Source organism: Trichosurus vulpecula, chromosome 5 (assembly GCF_011100635.1).
Source record: "Trichosurus vulpecula isolate mTriVul1 chromosome 5, mTriVul1.pri, whole genome shotgun sequence".
NCBI classification, from domain to species: domain Eukaryota; kingdom Metazoa; phylum Chordata; class Mammalia; order Diprotodontia; family Phalangeridae; genus Trichosurus; species Trichosurus vulpecula.
The window spans coordinates 168382586-168402833 of NC_050577.1; the positions used below are offsets into that span (position 1 = coordinate 168382586).

The 20248-nt window shown below is 36.0% G+C and overlaps 1 protein-coding gene across 3 annotated transcripts in view; it reads left to right on the top strand.

Moving 5' to 3' along the window:
* The window catches only part of UPF2 (UPF2 regulator of nonsense mediated mRNA decay), a 131087-nt gene that overhangs the window by 32117 nt on the left and 78722 nt on the right, over positions 1-20248 (top strand). For all 3 annotated transcript variants that reach the window (XM_036759665.1, XM_036759667.1, XM_036759666.1), the window contains exons 5-6: positions 12230-12427; positions 20005-20154. In XM_036759665.1, coding sequence (XP_036615560.1) covers positions 12230-12427; positions 20005-20154 — 348 coding nt within the window. The remainder of the gene's footprint in view (positions 1-12229; positions 12428-20004; positions 20155-20248) is intronic.

The window sequence follows — 20248 nt, forward strand, 5'->3', positions numbered from 1 at the left end:
ATTCTACCTCTCCCTTTCTCCTTCTCCCAGTAGATTTCTTTCTCGCCCCTTAATTTTTTAGATATCCTTTCATATTCAGCTCACCCTCTGCCCTCTGTGTATACACACACACACACACACACACACACACACACACACTCTCTCACACTCTCTCCCCCTCCATCTACCCTAATACTGAGAAAAGCTTCATGACTTATAAATATTATCTTTCCAGGCAGGAATGTAAAGAGTTCAACTTTAATAAGTCCCTTATGATTTCTCTTTCCCTTTTACCTTTTTGTGCTCTTGATTCTTGTTTTTGAAAGTCAGATTTTCTATTCAGCTCTGGTGTTTTCATCAGGAATGCTTGGAAGTCCTCTATATCATTGAATAGCCATGCTTTCCCCTGAAGGATTATACTCAGTTTTGCTGGGTAGGTGATTCTTGGTTTTAATTGTAGCTCCTTTGACATCCGGAATATCATATTTCAAAGCCTGCTCATCCCTTAATGTAGAGGCTGCTAAATCTTGTGTTATCCAGATTGTGTTTCTACAGTACTTGGATTGTTTCTTTCTGTCTGCTTGCAATATTTTCTCCTTGGGCTGGAAATTTGTTTCAGTCTGTTGTTTTGTGGGTTCTGCTGCTCTAGAATTTGTTTATAGTCATTTTTTACAGATATTTTGAGGAGTATGGGGGAGAGCTCAAGCATGTCCCTGCTTTTACTCTGCTATCTTGGCTCCGTTCTCCTTGTTCTGCCTCAGGTGTTTTTCTAATAAGATGTTTCACATTCTCTTTTTTTTGTTGTTGTTGTTCTTTAGATTTTATTTATCGGTATTTTGTAACATCAGCTTTCCCTCGCCTAATTCTAGTTTTTAAGGAATTATCTTCTTAAGTTTTTGGATCTCTTTTTTGACTTGATTGACTTCTCATAATTTTCTTGGATTGCTCTTATTTTTTTTCTCAATTTTTCCTCAGTGAGTTAGGAGTGGCTATTTTAACTTCACTAATCACATCTAAGTGGCTTTCTTTTCCTGTTAATGTTTTTTAGAATAAATTTTAATTGGTGTCTTTTTTTATATCATCAGAATTTTCCCCAATATCTTTTCTTCTTCCTCTCCCAGAGAGCCACCCCATAGAACAAATAATAGAACAAAAAAAAAGGAGATAATCAATAGTGTACTAGGATACTATCTTTCCTTCATCCTTCCAACATTGATTATTTCCATTTTTTGGAGAGAAGTCTCTTAATCGTTTCTTTGTCATTATTATTTTGTTAATGGTTATGTTATTTTTATTTACCTTTCTTGTATTTCTGATGTCTAGGGTATTTGAAAAGCAAATAATTTGTTCACATCTGGTTTTCTTTCTAGAAATGCTTCAGATGCCTCTTTCATTGGATGTACAACCTTTATTATAGTTAGGCTTGGTATAACATCCTGAGTTGCATCTCGAGCTCCTTTGCTCTTTAGAACATATTATTCTATTTCCTTATGAGGTTTCTTGTGGGTGCAGAGTAGTCTTATGGCTTCAAATTTCCTTTACATGTGAAGGTTTTTCTCCTAATTGCTTGAAAAGTTTGTTGTTTGTCTTTAGAATTGTTAAGTTGAATACTACATGTTCTGTGCAGCAAAGGTCTTTTTTTTTCTGGAGACAATCTGTGGGTTCTTTGAATTGGCCCTTTGTTTTGAGTGTTCAAAAGTCCTGATCAGTTTCCTAATGTTATTTTCTGTTATTATGGTGTTTGGGTTTTTCAACTTGTCATATTCACCTGGGAAAGCTTTAATCCTTAAGTTGTCTCTTCAAATCCTGTCTTAGCCATGAATGTTTTGCCTGCATGGAGATCATATTTTCTTTTCTCTTCTTCTTTTTCTTTTCTTTTCTATTTTTTGGCAAGGCAGTTGGGATTAAGTGACTTGATCAGGGTCTCACACAGTTAGTAAATGTCAAGTGTCACATCTGAAACCCACGTCCTCCTGCCTCCAGAGCTGGTGCTTTATCCATTGCACTACCTAGCTATCTCTTTTTCTTTTAATCTTAATGCTTTTTGCTTTTCTTCTTTCAGGTTGCCCTTCACTTCTTTGTATTTGCATTACTAGTCAGTTATTCTCTTTTGTTTCTTTTGTGAGATTTGCTACCATGGATTCAGGTTTTCTTATTCTGCCAGTTAGTTTTGCTGTGCAGGGTGTAAATTCTGTTTTCACTGTTCTTATTTTTCTTTTAAACCATTCAGGAGCTTCCTGCTGTGGTCCCATGCTCTTTTGGGAATCCACAGAGGGCCCTCTGCTTCTCAGGTATTTATTTCGTTTTCTTTTGTCTTACAGTATTTATTCATAGCTGGGAATATGGGAAGCCATATTCCTTTCTTTTATTAATACCTTCCCTGATGATTTGTTTGCTTATGTTTGAGGTCTTTAGCCAAGTTTTCTTCCTTCTGAGGAGCTTTGGTGATTTCACTCTTTTCCCTTGTATTTCCTATTGTTCACTTCTTGACTTTGCCCTTTGATTGTAGTTTCCTTAGGGGCTAGACCTCAAAGCCATCTCAGCTTCTTTCCGTGCTGGGTAATTTCCATTTCATCATCCTCAGTCTCTGTCCCAAGTGACTTTTAGAGTGATGGAACTGGTCCTAGCTGGATGTAATATTCTTCCCCCTTCCCCCTTCCCTCTCCCACCCCCCTCATTGCCTCTGTTTTTTAGTTCTTTTAGTGATCCCTGTATAGCTGAAAGCTTCTGTGTTGCTCTCCCACCCAGAGCAAACCTTTTGGGTAGAGTTGAATTCTCTTGGAACCCTGTCAGTTGCCATATGCATCTTTGCCTGAGTGTGGTGGGCAGTGGGGTATAGTTTGCTGAGTGAGCATATTAAAATTTAGGAATTAGATTTCTCTTTTTTCAAATCATTTTTACCTTGTTTGGGTTCTTGGTGTCGTATCTGTAGAGACACCTAGAATTGTTTTTCTCTCGTGCATAATTTCTGTTTTAGAGAGATTTGAAAAGTTGTGAGGTTTGGAGAAAATGCACAGTTCTCTGGCTTGTTAGTTACACAACCTAGAAGTTCATCCTTTGTCATCTGCCAATTTACTGGGTGTAAGGTATAAAACAAGGCTTTTTTGGATTTGCATTAGTAATTTGGAGCATTCTTTCATAATCTTTTTTTTTCCTGCTTCTTTGCTGTCACTAGTGATTCCTGCAAAAAAAATCTTGTTAATAGTTTATAGTTGTTCTTCTTTGAAATATTTGTTCACGTCCTTTGATCTCTTATCTTTTAGGGATTGCCTTTATGTACAAAACACATATATATATATGGTTGTTAGGTCTTGAATCCCAAACCCTTATCTTAGAAATTTTTTATAAAGATTTTTCCCCCAGTTTGACTGCTTTCCATCTTATTCTAAATGCATTAATTTTGTTTGTCCGGAAGTTTTTCAGCTTCATGTACAAAGATACCTATTTTATCTTTTTAATTGCCTTTATTCCTTCTTGTTGTTTTTTTTCTTTTTGAGGGGAGAAGGCAGGGCAACTGGGGTTAAGTGACTTGCCCAGGGTCACACAGCTAGTAAGTGTGCCATCTGTCTGAGGTCAAATTTGAATTTAGGTCCTCCTGACTGCAGGGCCAGTGCTCTACTCACTGCGCCACCTAGCTGCCCCTATTCCTTGTTTTTAAAAGAATATGATCTGCTAGCTGTAACTGTGAAAAGTATATAATCTTATTCTCTTCTGGTTTTTAAAAATACAATATTTTTAAAAACAAGTTTTTATTGAGCTTTTGTTTTTTACATCATTATAGTTTTCCTCAGACTTCTCTCCCCTTCTCCCCATTCCACATAACAAATAGCATTTTTTGAAGACAAAAAAAAAAAAACAGAAGAGGAAAAAAATCAGTACGACCAGTCAGTACATTGAAAATGTGCAGTGTGCAACACCTGTGAATCCATTTCCGAGAATGGAGTGAGTTGGGTACTTCCTTTGTTATCCATTCCTTCGAGTCCTGCTTGTACTTTATAATTTTGTAGCATTTACTTTAATTTTTGTATATGTGTGTGGTGGTTCTTTTCATTTACAGTTTTGTTGTCATAGTGTATATTTTCTTGCCTCTGCTTTATTTCAGTTTGCCTCAGTTCATTTAGATCTTTCTGTGATTCTCAGTTTTCATCACATTTTTCATTTCTTTCAGCATGCATGCTACATTTGTGTAGCCATTCCTCAGTTGGTGGGCATGTACTTTAATTCCATTTCTTTGCTATTACAAAAAGTCATACTATAAATATTTTCGTTTATATGAGGACTTTTTTTATCCATGGCCTCCTTGAAACATAAGTTTAGTAGTAGACCCTCTGGCTCAAAGGATGTGGACATTTGGGGCGCTTTTTTTGGTATAATTTCAAATTACTTTCCAAAATCATTGTGCCAATTCACAGTTCCATCAACACTATGCCTATTTTTTGAGAACCCCTCCTACACTGACTATTGCCATCTTTTGTCATATTTGCCAATTTATTGAGTGTGAAATGAAACCTCAGGGCTGTTGTGATGTGCATTTTTCTTATTAGTGATTGGGAGCATTCTTTCATGTAGATATTAATACTTTCTTTTGATAGCTGTTGTTTTGTGATAGAATCTTTTTTTAAAATAACATTATAGGAGTAGCTACCTGGTGCAGTGAGTAGAGCACCAGCCCTGGAGTCAGGAGGACTTGAGTTCAAATTTGGCCTCAGACACTTGACACACTTACTAGCTGTGTGACCTTGGGCAAGTCACTTAACCCCAACTGCCCTGCCTTCTCCCCCCTCTGAAAAAACACCCACCAAACTAAGATAAAATCTTACTTTTTCCCCAGTTACATGTAAAAACAATTTTTGACATTTTTAAAAAATTTTTTGAGTTTCAAATTCTCTCCCTTCTTCCTTTCCCTTCCCCCTCCCTGAGAGGATAAGCAGTTTGATATAGGTTGTACATGTTCAGTCTTGCAGAATATACTTCCACATTATATAATGGTGTCTTAAACATTAACAGTCACATATCCATTTTGAATTTAATGTGGAAATATCATGTAAGCTATTGGTCTGAACCTAATTTCTTCCATACTGCTTTCCAGTTTTCCTATCAAATAGGAATTTATTTACTAAGTAATTTATGTTTTCAGGTTCCAGTTGAACCCTGGATTTTTGAGTTTCATTATTTCTGATTCTTCTACGTCTAGTGTTTTGCATTGATCTCCTTCATTTTTTTTTCACTTTTAAAAAATTTAATATATTTAGTTTTCAGCATTTATTTTTCACAAGAGTTTGAATTACAAATTTTCTCCCCATTTCTACCCTCCCCCCCACTCCAAGATGGCGTATATTCTGGTTGCCCTGTTCCCCAGTCAGCCCTCCCTTTTGTCACCCCACTCCCCTCCCATCCCCTTTTCCCTTCCTTTCTTGTAGGGCAAGATAAATTTCTATGTCCCATTGCCTGTGTATCTTATTTTCTAGTTGCATGCAAAAACTTTTTTTTTTTTGTTTCTGAACATCTGTTTTTAAAAATTGGAGTTCCAAATTTTGTCCCCTCTTCCCTTCCCACCCATCCTCCCTAAGAAGTCAGGCAATTCAACATAGGCCACATGTGTATCATTATGTATAACCCTTCCACTATTCTCATGTTATGAAGGATTAACTATGTTTTGCTGCTTCCCAACCCATCCCCCTTTATTGAATTTTCTCCCTTGACCCTGTCCCTTTTAGAAAGTGTTTGTTTTTGATTACCTCCACCTCCATCTGCCCTCCCTTCTGTCATCCCCCCCTTTTTTTTAATCTTCTTCTTCCTCCTTTTTTCCTGTGGGGTAAATTACCCAATTGAGTATGTATGGTATTCCCTCCTCAGGTCAGATTTGATGAGAGCAAGATTCACTCATTCTCCCTCACCTGACTTCTCTTCTCTTCCTACAGAACTGCTTTTTCTTGCCACTTTTATGTGAGATAATTTACCCCATTCTATCTCTCCCTATCTCCCTCTCTCAATATATTCCTCTCTCATCCCTTAATTTGATTTTATTTCTTTTAGATATCTTCCCTTCGTCTTCAACTCACCCTGTGCCCGCTCTTGCTCTCTATCTATCTATCTATCTATCTATCTATCTATCTATATATATATATATATATACACATACATACATACTCACATACATATATATACATAAACATATATATATATATGCATATTCCCATCAGCTATCCTAATACTGAGGTCTCATGAATCATACACATCATCTTTCCATGTAGGAATGTAAACAAAACAGTTCAACTTTAGTAAGTCCCTTGCAATTTCTTTTTCTTGTTCTTTTTCTTGATTACCTTTTCATGCTTCTCTTGACTCTTGTGTTTGAAAGTCAGATTTTCTATTCAGCTCTGGTCTTTTTGCTGAGAAAGTTTGAAAGTCCTCTATTTTATTGAAAGTCCGTATTTTGCCTTGGAGCATGCTACTCAGTTTTTCTGGGTAGGTGATTCTTAGTTTTAATCCTAGCTCCATTGACCTCCAGAATATTGTATTCCAAACCCTTCAGTCTCTTAATGTAGAAGCTGCTAGATCTTGGGTTATTCTGATTGTGTTTCCACAGTACTCAAATTGTTTCTTTCTGGCTGCTTGCCGTATTTTCTCCTTGATGTGGGAGCTCTGGAATTTGGCGACAATATTCCTAGGGGATTTCTTTTTGGGATCTATTTGAGGAAGCGATCTGTGGATTCTTTCAATTTCTATTTTGCCCTGTGGTTCTAGAATCAGGGCAGTTCTCCTTGATGATTTCTTGAAAGATGATATCTAGGCTCTTTTTTTGATCATGGCTTTCAGGTAGTCCAATAATTTTTAAATTATCTCTCCTGGATCTATTTTCCAGGTCAGTGGTTTTTCCAATGAGATATTTTACATTGTCTTCCTTTTTTTCATTCCTTTGGTTCTGTTTTATAATATCTTGATTTCTCATCAAGTCACTAGCTTCCACTTGCTCCAATCTAATTTTTAAGGTAGTATTTTCTTCAGTGGTCATTTGGACCTCCTTTTCCATTTGGCTAATTCTGCCTTTCAAGGCATTCTTCTCCTCATTGGCTTTTTGGAGCTCTTTTGCCATTTGAGTTAGTCTATTTTTTAAGGTGTTGTTTTCTTCAGTGTATTTTTCAGTATTTTTTTGGGGTCTCCTTTAGCAAGTCATTGACTTGTTTTTCATGATTTTCTTGCATCCTTCTCATTTCTCTTCCCAATTTTTCCTCTACTGCTCTAACTTGCTTTTCCAACTCCTTTTTGAGCTCTTCCAGGGCCTGGGACCAGTTCATGTTTTTCTTGGAGGCTTTTGTTGTAGGCTCTTTGACTTTGTTGACTTCTTTAGGCTGTATGTTTTGGTCTTTTTTGTCACCAAAGTAAGATTCCAAAGTCTGAGACTGAATCTGGGTGTGTTTTCGCTGCCTGGCCATATTCCCAACCAACTAACCTGACCCTTGAGTTTTTCAGCAGGGTATGACTGCTTGTAGACTAAAGAGTTCTATGTTCCAAGCTTGTGGGGATGCGCCAGCTCTGCCACACCAGCACTGCTCCTTCCCCAAGAACCCCTAACCCGGATTGGACAGATCTTCAGCAGGCTGTGCACTCCTGCTCTGATCTGCCACTTAATTCCTCCCACCAGGTGGGCCTGGGGCCAGAAGCAACTGCAGCTGTAGTTCTGTAGCTGCCCCACCTCCGCTGCCCCCTGGGCGGCAGCCCAATTGTGAACTCCTTCCACTCCTGCAGCTTTTCCCACTAACCTTCTCTGTTGTCTTTGGTGTTTGTTGGTTGAGAAGTCTGGTAACTGCTGCAGCTCACTGATTCAGGGCGCTAGGGCATGCTCTGCCCGGCTCCTGGTCTGGTTGGTCCGCGCCACCTGTGCTGGGCTCTGCTCTGCTTCGCTCCACTCCCAGCTCTGTGCAGGGTGGACCTTACTCAGAGACCATTCAGGCTGTCCTGGTCTGGAGCCCTGCTTCCCTCTGCTCTTTTGTGGGTTCTGCAGTTCTAGAATTGGTTCAGAGCCATTTTTTATAGGTTTTTGGAGGGACTTGGCGGGGAGCTCACGCTAGTCCCTTCTTTTCAGCTGCCGTCTTGGCCGATCTCCTTCATTTTTTAACCACTACCAAATGGTTTTGATGACTGCTGCTTTATAATTTGAGTCCTATTCCCCTTTCATTCCAGTTAGTTTTTGTTATTTTCTTTTGATGCTCTAGATCCTTTGTTTTTAAAGATGAATTTAATTATTATTTTATTGTATACCGTTGATAGTTTGGTATTGCATCTAAGCTGTAAATTAATATTATAACTTTAAATTGCACAAATTAAATTTCACAGCCTTTTAAGCTCTTTATTTTATTAAGGAGAACTTTGCAATTGAATAAATATGAGCATTTTGCCTTTTTGGTAGCTTAATTACCTAGTATTTTATCTATTTTGTGTTTATTTTTAGTGGAATTTCTCTTGTCAATATGGCTTCTTGGATTTTGTTCTTACCATATAGAAATGGTATTGCTATTTTTAGAATTTATTTTAGATTTTTTTTTTTTGCAGGGGGGAAGGCAGGGCAATTGGGGTTAAGTGACTTGCCCAAGGTCACACAGCTAGTACATGTGTCAAGTGTCTGAGGGCAGATTTGAACTCAGGTCTTCCTGACTCCAGGGCCGGTACTCTACTGATTGTAACACCTAGCTGCCCCGAGATGCTATTGATTTTGTTGGTTTGTATGTAACTTTGCTGAAGCTCTTTATCATCTCAGTATCCTTGCTGCTTTCCTAGGATTTTCTAAGTAAAACATCATGTCGTTAGCACATGGTGATAGTTTTTATCTCTTCTTTATTAATCTTAGTATCTTTAATTTACTTCTCATTTTTAGAGAGGAGAGAAACATCCTTGCTTTGACTCCTACACTTATTAGAAAATAAGTGTATCCCTATTACATATGATTACTTGTGGTTTTAGATAGATACTTTTTATGAACTGCAAAAAAGACTGCCCTACTCCCCTTTTTAAGCGTAAACTTATATTGTGCCTTGTCAAAGGCTTTTTTCTGCATATCTTGAGAACTATGTAGTTTTGGATAGTTTTATTTTTAATATGATTGTTTTAATGTTGAGCCATCATTTTCTCCCTGGTATGAATACAGCTTGTTCATAATGAATGATTTTTTGGATAAATTGCTATACTCTTTGACAGATTTTATTTAAAAATTTTGAATTGATATTCATTAATGAAATTAACCTATAATTCTCCTGTGCTTTATCTTTTTAGGACTATATCTGTATTATAAAGTCTGTAGAGTGTTTTTTTTTCCAATTTCGGCGACTGTTTTTTGTAGTATTAGTATTAATTCTTCTTTAAAATAATGGAATTCTGTAAATCCATCAAAATGAGCAGTTTTTTTCCCCTTTGGCAATTTCTTCATAGCTAGTTCTGTTTCCTTTTTGGAGATTGATTATTTATGATCTCTATTTAGTCTTTTAGTCACTAGTTAGTCAAATATTTAGTTAGATTATTTTATATTTTTGAAGGTCCTCCTCTATTTCTTATGTCTTCACAGCTTTGTTTAGCATATAATGCTAGGTTCCGATAATTCTTTTTTAGTTCTTTTGATTTAATTGTGATGTCACCTTGTTCATTTGCTAGTTTGTTGATTTTTCCTCCCCTTTTCTTTTTAATTAGATTGGCTGAAGGTTTATCAATATTTTTAATCTTCTCAAAGAATCACCTTGTACTAGGAGTTATTATTTCTATAGTCTTTTTGTTTCCTACATATCTATTTCTCATGTCATATTCAATATCCTCTCTTTTCTGCTTATTTTGTGTATTTTTATTGGCTTCCCGATTTTAAAAAAATTCAGTTGATCAATCCTTTCCTTTTCAGTTTTTTTAAATGTGTTTTTTTAGGATGTAATTTTTTTCCCTGAGCATTGCTTCAGCTACATTCCAGAAATGTTGCCTTATTATTATAATTTTTTTATGTAATTATTGATTTTATGATTTATTTTTTGGCCCACTCATTATTTAAGATTTCATTGTTAAATTCCCTTAAATCTATGTCTTGTTGTTGTTGTTTGTGGCTCTGAACTGATTACTGTTTTTATTGTGTCATGGTCTTTAAAGGATGTACTATGCTTGCCTTTTTTACATTTATTTAAAATATTTATGTGCTCTGATAGATGGTCAGGTTTTTTCAAAATTCCAAATAGTGTTGAAAAATCCATATTTTCTTTAGAATTCTTATTTAGAATATGCTGTAAGTGAATATGCTGTAAGTCTTCAATTCTAGTTTCTCCAACAATTTATTCAGTTCTTTATATTAAGCAGAAATAAGTAAAAAGACAAAGTGCTGTACGCAAAGAGAAGAACAAAAAAAAATCCCAATTCAGGGGGAAAACAATATTAGAAACAAATGGAGGAAAACTTTTATAACTTTAAATCTAAATGGATTAAACAATCCAGTAAAATGAAAGAATGATGATCAGTTAAGAAAACAGCACAATCTGTTGCTTATAAAACACATACCTAAAAAGCTACAGATATACATAGAACAAAAATGAGAAACTTCAACAAAATTTATTCTGTATCAGGTAAATCCAAAAAGTAGGAGTTGTAATCATTTTTACTGGAAAAAGCAAAAATAAAAATTTGCAACATAAAAAGACATAAATGTGGAAACTGTATTTGCTAAAAGGAACCGTAAAGACAACAAATTAATATCAGTATTATACTCATATGCTTCAAATGCCTTAGCAAAATAAATAAAGGAAAAATTAACTGAAATACAAGTAGACATAGTAGTACAATAATAGCCTGGGACTTTTTTCCCCCTTTCAATTTTCAATCTACAGAAAGAAAAGCAAAATTGAAAAAGTAGAATTGAACAGATTTCTGGAGAAATTAGAGCTAAAAAATTATAGCATCTTTTAAACAGGGTTTGCTAAAGAATGTACATATAGCACCACAGTAAAGTTTAAAAAAAACAGGTGATGAATTACAGCATAGAGATAACTACAAATAAGTATAAAAAGGCAGAAATAACAAACACATCGTTTATAAACTGTAATGCAGTAAAGAGAGTATTCTGTTCATGGAGTACAAATGAAAGGCACAGACCCAAATTGAGACTTAAAAATATGATCCTAAGTAATGAGTGAACCAAAGAAGAATTCATATAAAAATCATTGTGTGAAAGAAACTGATAGTGATGAAATGCCAACATTTCTAGGATGTAGCTAAAGAAGTCCTCGAAATAAAAATTATATCCTTAAGACATACATTAACAAAATAGAAAAGGAGAGCATTAACGAACTGCTTATATCTTGGGTACTTAACTCTTCTCCAAGAAATTTGATATACACACTGCTTCCCATTTGACTGCTTCCTTTCTTAACTTAGATGCATTAATTTTATTTGTGCAGAACTCTTCAGTTGAAAGTAGAGGTCCTTTTTTTTTTGGTTATTGTTATAATCACCTCTATCACTTGTTAGAGTAAAAATATATCTCCCACCTACAATTATGAAAGGCATATAAATTACTTCTAATTTTTTAATAGTATGACATTTAAGATTCAAGTCATGTATCCATTTTGTGTTTATTGTGGATGTTATTGGTATTATCAGCATTCTCTTCGGAAATGTAGTCTCCAGTTTTATTGAGGTGATGATGCTTACAGTACATAGACATATAAAGGCTATTAACTATCAGATTAGTTCTATAGATCTTAAATACTGTAGGAATCAGAAGAAAAAAAAAACCTTGCTTAAGATGTTAAAAGGTGCTTTCTAAAGGAGATGGGACTTGATCTGGGCCTTTAAAGAAGGTGGATATTCTGTTAGTCATTTTAGCTTTATCATTCATAAAGATAGATTCAATATATCATATGTAACTACTAAATTTTTTCTGAGTTTAGAGCTCAGGGCAAATACTGGTGAGATATCCTACTTGTGTCTGCCATTTCATTTTTACACCATGTTTTTCTTTCCAGTGTTTTAAACAAGTTTTTGAACTTTTTAAAAACTCAGATTTTGTGATTTAAAATTGAAGATGGCTTTATAAAAGTTTGGTCCTTTCTTTTTTTAAAAAAACTGAAGTAAGGTGTTAATTTGGATATTTCTTACTATGTTCTGGGCATGATTTGTGACATGATAGCTTTAAAATGAAAATGCTTATTGAGTAGAATATAAATTCTTATTTTTGTTGTGTTCGATATGTATACAATGGCACTAACTATGTGTGCTTTGTTTGTAGAGCATGGCCCTGGAATTGATATCTTTACACCTGGTAAACCTGGAGAATATGACTTAGAAGGTGGTATATGGGAGGATGAAGATGCTCGAAATTTTTATGAGAACCTTATTGATTTGAAGGCTTTTGTTCCAGCCATTTTATTTAAAGACAATGAAAGAACATATCAGAGCAAAGACTCTAATAAAGAAGATTCCAAAGGTAATATTACAAATAGATTTAAAATATACAGAAATTTGTTTCAAAAATATTTGCCTGAAGTTATTATTTTACTTAAAATTAAGATCAGCTTGTTAGTTTTAAGATGTTTGAGATGATAATCTGGGATAAATTTTGCTAGGTAGATCATTTAGTTGAGGTGATCATAATGTGCTATGATTTGTGCTGGTAACGTACTGGTTTCAACATACTCAGATTGGTGATTGTTTTTATTATATACTTTATGAATGCATATAAGATTCTGATAACAAATATGTTTCTTCAAAATGTGATAGATGGTGTGTAAACTGATATTGTTAAGATTAAAACTTAGAGTCTTGCTTTAGTTTCATACTTCTGTGCAAGTAGTCTCCAGTCTCTTTTGCGAGGAACTACTTCATTCCTCAAAGCTTAGAAGGGTGATTATGTACTTATGCAATCCTTGATTTGTCTGGATGTTTCTGGGATGTTTCTGGGAGCTCAGGGGAGCTCTGTGATTCCTCTCAAATTTGTAGCAAACTGCAAAGTTATGGATGTACAATGTGGATGTTTTTATGTTAAAGGCTTTGAGATCTGCCAGTAGAATGTGATACATTGTTTGAACTTCCTTGGTAGACCTTTCAGTAACATTTAAAAAATTGTTACTTTGTGGTTCAGTGAAATGTGATGTTTGGGAGTTGTTTGCTTTGTGATTGTGGAGATATCCTTAAAGTACTCAGTACTATAGTGTCAATATGTCATTGTTTACATTTCTTTTCTAGGAGGAAAGTATCATAGAATATTTTTCATTCTTAGCATATTATTAGTAAACCTTAGAATTTTAGATTTTTTTTTTAATTTTAGTTTTTTGATTTTTTTTTTGTGGGGAGGGGGCTGCCTATCCTTCAATAATACAGAAAACATTTCTTGTTGTCTCATCCATTGGAATATGAGCTAATCAAAGGGATGATAGTGGATGAAAATTACAACTGTACTTCTGTGAAAATTTTAAGTAGAAAAATTAGATTATATTGAACTTTGAACTAATACCATCTTTGTGGTATGTCATTATGAGAGTCCTTCAAGTTGTCAGCTTTAAGATAGACCCATCATATACTAAAATTCAGTGAAGAGTAAGATAGCAATGTTAAATTTTTTTTCTGTTTCTGGTGTTTGTAATTTTAAAATATTTTCTTTGCCTGAGATTAATTTGTAAAATATCTGTTGACTAAACAGTTTTTCTGATTTTTAAGAATTTAAGAAAAATTTTTTGTGTTCTAAACTGGGTTGCCACAACCATTTTTATGTACTACTATGCTGTAATAGTACAAATATGACTTTGGTTTATTGAATTTTATTTGTCTCTTTTTCCTGAGGCCAATGGGGTTGGAGAGATATGTGGCAATGAATTATGACATGTTGAAAAAGCACCTTTCGTTAAAGTGTTATGTAATTGAAAAACTTTACCTTAGCTCTTTCAATCACTTTCATTTTAGTGATGTTGCATTCCTGATTTGAACTTAATAGATGTATCTCCTTCTTGCCTTCCTCTTACGGACATTACCCAAAGTGTGTCTTCAGCAGTAGGGAAAAGCATCATTCCTTGAATAGATGACAGGTAGAAGAGGGAAGATCAGAACTTACAGAAACCTATTAGTAACTCTTAGGTGATTACTTTTTTCCCATCTAAATTTTCTTGGTTTACAAGGTCATTCATAATCTGGTTCTAGCAACCTTTTCTATTCTTATTTCCATTGTTTCCCAGCTTTTCTGAAGCAGAGAGGGTTCATATTGGCCTTGTCACTGACCTGATTGACAACTGACAAATTGAAATTCCCTAAGCAGTCATCTGGCCTTGTTACCTGTTCAAGAAGTTTTAGGGGCTCCACGTTGTCTCCAGGATAAAATATAAAGTACTCTGTTAAACTTTTAAAGCCCTTTGCAATCTTGGCCCCAGCTTATTTCACATCCGTCATGCCTTCTATATTTTAGCCAAACTGGCTTCCTTGCTCTTTCCTGTACATGATATTCCATCTTGTGTTTCTTTGCCTTTGGGCAGGCTATGTGCCCCCTTGCTTGGAACGTATTCTTTCTTCACCTCCATTTAGGTAATGCAAGTATCATCACCTTATATTACAGAAGTGCCCTATCACTTGTTCTCCCTATATCTTATATACTGTTACCATTTTTTTTTTACTATAATAGCTCTTAAAATGTAACTACTATGCAAGAGTCTATGACTGTATTTTTGAAAGTAGATTTTTATTGTTATCTTCTATTGTTACATGGCCTGTATCTCTCCTGCATCCTTTTCTCCTCCACTATAGCAAAAATTACTTTTTACAAAAGAGAAAGAGAAAAAAACTGAAAAAAGTGATCAATATATTGAAAAAACTGACATTATATGGAGTATTCCATACCCATGGGATACCCCCACCCTCAAAGACGTGGAGGGAGATGTCTTAACATGAATTTTCAATTATTTTGTGGTGGTGGTTCTTTATATTTACATTGCTGTAGAAAGAGGATAAAGGTCTCTATTATCAGGCTTAATGTTTAATCAGTTTTATTTCTCCCTACTCCCCCACTATATATGTATGTACACATGCATACACTCATACATGCACACACTCACTCTTCTATCCAGTCTCCTTTCTGGCCCTTAAAATGCCCTCCTCAGTTCCAGCGATGTGTTTTTACTACTTCTCTTTTCATTCCACTACTTCTCAAGGAGCATTGTGTTACCCAGGATCTAGCCAACTCACCTGTGTCTTCTTTATTTCCTCTGTAATTTCTCAGGTAGTGCTTTATGGCTCCTCAGCCTGCCCAGACCTTTGTCTTTTCCCCCTGAGATTTTCCAGGGAATACTGAATCACTCCAAATCTAGCTGTCCAGCTGTCTTAGGGCCCCCTCCCTTCTGAGTCTTCCTGTCAAGGCATGCTCCAGCCCTAGGTCTAAATTCTGGCCTCTGTCTTGTCCCAGGGCCTGGCCCAGTGCTCTGAAGGTAGTTTCCAGACCAGATTGACCTCATATTGTTAGCTTCTACCTTCTGTCCAAACTCCCTCAGATTGTACTTTCTCCTGTGGGGAGTTCCTGCCCATTTGGGAGTCAGGCCTTCTAGGGCTCACAGAGCTCAGTGCCACCTCCTGCCACAAGTTTGGCAGTCACTGATAATTTGCCTGTATTCACTCCTTAATGACTAGCATACTTCCTGCCTGTCATACTCTATTCAAGTGATTCTAAACCCCTGGCTTTTATTGTAGAAACCTTCCTTTCCACTGTGTCCTCAGCTTTGCCTGTTCCATAGTTAACAAACTTGCTTTCATTTTTCTTTCTCACTTCTGGCAGTCACTGAAATCTAGCTTGCTCTTGATGATGTGAGATCCCTAGCTAGCATTTGATGATGGAGGTCCCTACCTATACTCTCTACTATGGGGTACACTTTAACTCATACCTCCAGATTGATGAGGGAGCTGGAACACTTCTTGCATCCCACTGTCTACTCAGTACATTCTCTTTACCATTACCAAGTAACCCTTTTTCCTGTGAGGTTCACTCAGTCCATATTTATCACCCCATCAACATTCTGGTAGGTGTTACCTTCTGCCCTCCTACGCTCTCCTTTACTCTGTGCGTTCGGCACCTGCCTCAAGGTCTTTTCCTCCCCAACTCTTGCCCACATACCCTTCTATATACCTATTAATAGTACCTCAAGAACCCCAACTTCCCAGTTTCTTGATTTACTCATTTCTCACGACCTACTCTCCAACTCCACTTTAGCCTACACGCAGTGATGTGCTCATTCTTACTATCACCCACAAGTGTTCATAGATTCTGATGTTCCTTTATCAGATCATAATCTTTTCTTGATTTGTGTTTCTTTCTATCTTATTACCCTTAGCCCTGTTCTTCTTTCTCACTGTGATCTCCATTCCTTCCACCCTCAGTTCTCTCCTGACCATTATCCCTGCACTATGTATATTCTCCTCCCTTGCTTATCTTGACCCCTTGATGAACCAATTCAACTGTACACTATTCTGTCGTATTAAATGCCTTGCCACCTTAGCCTGTCAGTAGTGCCTTTGAGGAAACCCTAACTTTGAATTATTTCCTCCGTCTGCTGTCTTTATTGATGTTCACATGTTGATGAATGAATCTGGAGAAAAGTGTAAAACTATGGTGGCTGGGGCCATGACAAATTTATGTTATATAACCTTAAGTGGGCCTTCATTAAATTAAGGCAATCTTTGTATACCTTCATTACTGATTCACTATCTCACTTGCTGCAATGGGTTTTCCAGACTTTTCCATCCGCTCCTCAAACTTCCCAAGAAACCCCCTCCCTTCTCCCTCTCAATTGAGAACTTCATACTCAAAATAAAAATTGAGGCCATTCACTGAGAGCTCTCTGTTTTCTCCTCCTCCTCTTCATCTCATAACACTAAGATGTCCTTCACTTGTTAGCTCCTCTGTCATCCATGTCTCAGATCAAGAAGTGGCACTTGGCAAAGGAAATCCCTCTGCATAGATCCTTGTTCCCATTCCATCTTATTTTCTTCAGCAAATTGCACCCTCTGTCATCCACACTTTTACTAATAGTCTTCAGTCTCCTTTCTACTGGCAGCTTCAATGTTGCCTATAAATGCAATCATGTCTCCTCCATCCATTAAAAAAAACAACAACCTTTTGGCAAAGAATTGGTAATTGAAGTGATTCCTATCAATTGGAGAATGGCTGAACAAGTTGTGGTATATGAATGTAATGGAATACTATTGTGTTATGAGAGATGATGAGCAGGTGGATTTCAGAAAAACCTGGAGAGACTTACATGAACTGACGTATATGAAGTGAGCAGAACCAGGAGACCATGTAGAGAATAACAGCAACATTGTGTGATGATCAACTGTGATTGACTTAGCTCTCCTCAGGAAATACAGTGATCCAAGACAGTGCCAAAAGACTCATGATGAAAAATGCTATCCGCATGCAGGGAAAGAACTGATGGAGTCTCAATGCAGATTGAAGTGTACTATTTTCACTTAAAAAATTTTTTGTGTGGTTTTTTTTCCTTTCGTTCTGTTTTTTTGTTTCACAATCTGACTAATATGGAAATATTTTACATGATTGCATATATATAACCTATATCAGATTGCTTATCATCTTATGGAGGAGGGAGAGAGGAAGGAGGGAGGAAGGGAGAAAATTTGGAACTCAAAACTTTATTTAAAAAAAAGTTAAAATTGTCTTTACATGTAATTGGAAAAAAATAAAATGCTATTTAAAACAAAAAACAAACAAAAAAAACCCCTTTCTTTTTCTGTCCATTTTCACCAGTTTAGTCTTATACTTATCCACTTTGTGGCTAATTTTGAGAAAGCCATTTGTACTAGGTGCCTTTACTTCTTTTCCTCTCTCTCAAAATTTTTTTTATTTTTACAATGCCATAATTTCTCATGGTTTCCCTCTCTTTCCCCTTCCCAGAAAGCCATCCTATATGTTACAAAGCATATTTCTTAAAGAAAGAGGAAGGAGAAGGGGGAAAATATTGGCAAAACCAATCAATAAAATATGTCAAAAAAAAAAGATCTGAAAATAAATGTGGTCTTCTACCTCTGTAGACCTCTCACTTCTATTAAAGAGTCAGGTGGAAGTGTCTTCTCAGAGCTCTCTTCTTTGGGACCATGCTTATTCTTTTGTAATTTGTAGCATTCAGTTTTGTCTCTGTGTGGTTGTTCTTTCCATCCCATTCCATTGTGGTAGTTATTGTGTATATTATTTTTTTAGCGCTGCTTCACTTCATCTGATCAAGCAAATCTGTCTCTGCATCTATAAATTCATATTTGTCATTTTTTGGAACATAGTAACATTGCATTCCATTTGTGTACCACAGCTTATTTAGTCACTCCCCAGTTGATGGGTATTTACTTTTTTCCATTGTTTACTACCATAAGAAGTGCTATAAATAAATATAAATATATGTTAAAACATTTTGGTGTGTATAGTAATACTTAAAAAAACTAATTAAATTTTCTTTTCAAATGAAGAGCCATCTCTCTACTCCCCCCACCCTTCACTCTACCTTCGCCATGAGAAAGCAAGAAAAACAAAGTCCCTGTTACAAACATGTATATCAAAGTAAGTTTTCAGATTGGCTATATCCGAAAAAGAAAGTCTCTCACTATGCACTCCTGAGTTACATGGTTACTTTTTATCAGTGGTCCTCTTGTGGTATAAACCAGGTTACCTCTCTGGATCAGAAGGTATGGTCCTTTTAATCACTATGTGCATAATTCCAAATTGCTTTCCAAATTGTAAGTCTACCAAAAATGCAGTAGTGTGGAGTAGTGTCTCTTTTTTTCTAAACAATCTGTGAGCTGGCTTCCAGTTTCAACTTTCAACTGAAACCGGTCTTTTAATTGCCAAGTCAAATGACCTTTTCTTATCCTTCATCTTTCTTCAAGCATTGACACTGCCCATCACTGTCTTATCTTTGATACCCTCTTCTAAATTTTTATGACACTGCTCTTATCCTTTGGTTTCCTCTCCTACCTGTCTGACTCTCCTCAGACTTCTTTGCTAGATCCTTATCCAATTCTGCTAACCATGGGTGTCTGAGACCTTCTACTCTTATCCTTCTTTAGTATTTCACTTAGTGATCTCATCAACTTCCATGAATTCAGTTATCATATCCGTGCAAAAGATACTCTGTTCTGTTTAGCCAGTCTACCCCTCTTGCCTGAACTCTAGTCCCACGTGTCCAATTGTCTAAGGAACATCTTGAACTAGTTGTCCTGGAGACATCTTAAATTCAACATGTCCAAAACTGAATATTAATGTTTTCCTGCAAAAACCTCCCGTCAGATCAGCTACTTATTTTTTATCCCCTATATTATCTAATAGAGTACATGATAGATAACCTAATATATATCTTACACACACACACACACACACACACACACACACACACACAATATAATATCTCTGAAATTATAATGGAAGGCAGTATAACAATCTGATTTTTTCCTTGCACTTTTATCCCCTAGTGCCTAGTCCGGTGCCTGGAACATGATAGGCACTTAAAATACTTGTTGATTGGTTGATTTGCTTTTCAGACAGAGTTAGCTTTTTAATAACCCCCTCCCCCCTTTCTGGGATGTGAAATATACTTGTGAAGTGCTGTGATGGTCTAACTATAATATCATCATGTTAAATTTTCTTTCAGATTTGTTTGTTAGCGAAGATTTATAGAACATGGTTACTTTTAAGCGTTAGAAGTGTCTATTTACATGAGAGGCGGTGTGATATAGTGGGTAGAGAGCTGATTTTTGAGCCAGGAAGACCTCTCAAGTCCAACCTGATAATTAGTGATTCTGTGATCCCAAGCACATCACTTAGTCCCTCCGTTTTCTAGGCAACTCTCTAAGACTTTAAGTTGCAGAGAGTGCATTGTACCTGCATTGGTAGAGGGAGTTTTCTGAAAAGGGAATTTCCTGTACCAATGAAATCACAGGTCCAGTCCTGATCCCTGTCCCTATTTTACACAGCACATCTGAAATTAGTAACACACAATTCAAAGATCCTTTTGCTGTCTCTTGAAATAGAGTCAAAGGAACCTAAGGATAATAAAGATGTATCAAATACAGATGATTTGGAACTTGAGTTGGAGAACCTGGAAATTAATGATGATACTTTGGAATTAGAGGGTGGTGATGAAGCAGAAGACCTTACAAAGAAACTTCTTGATGAACAAGGTAAAGCATAATTTTTGTAAAACATTTAGATTTAATTTTTGGATAATTTTGTACATAAACCCCTTTTATTAGAATATGAGATACAAGAAACTTA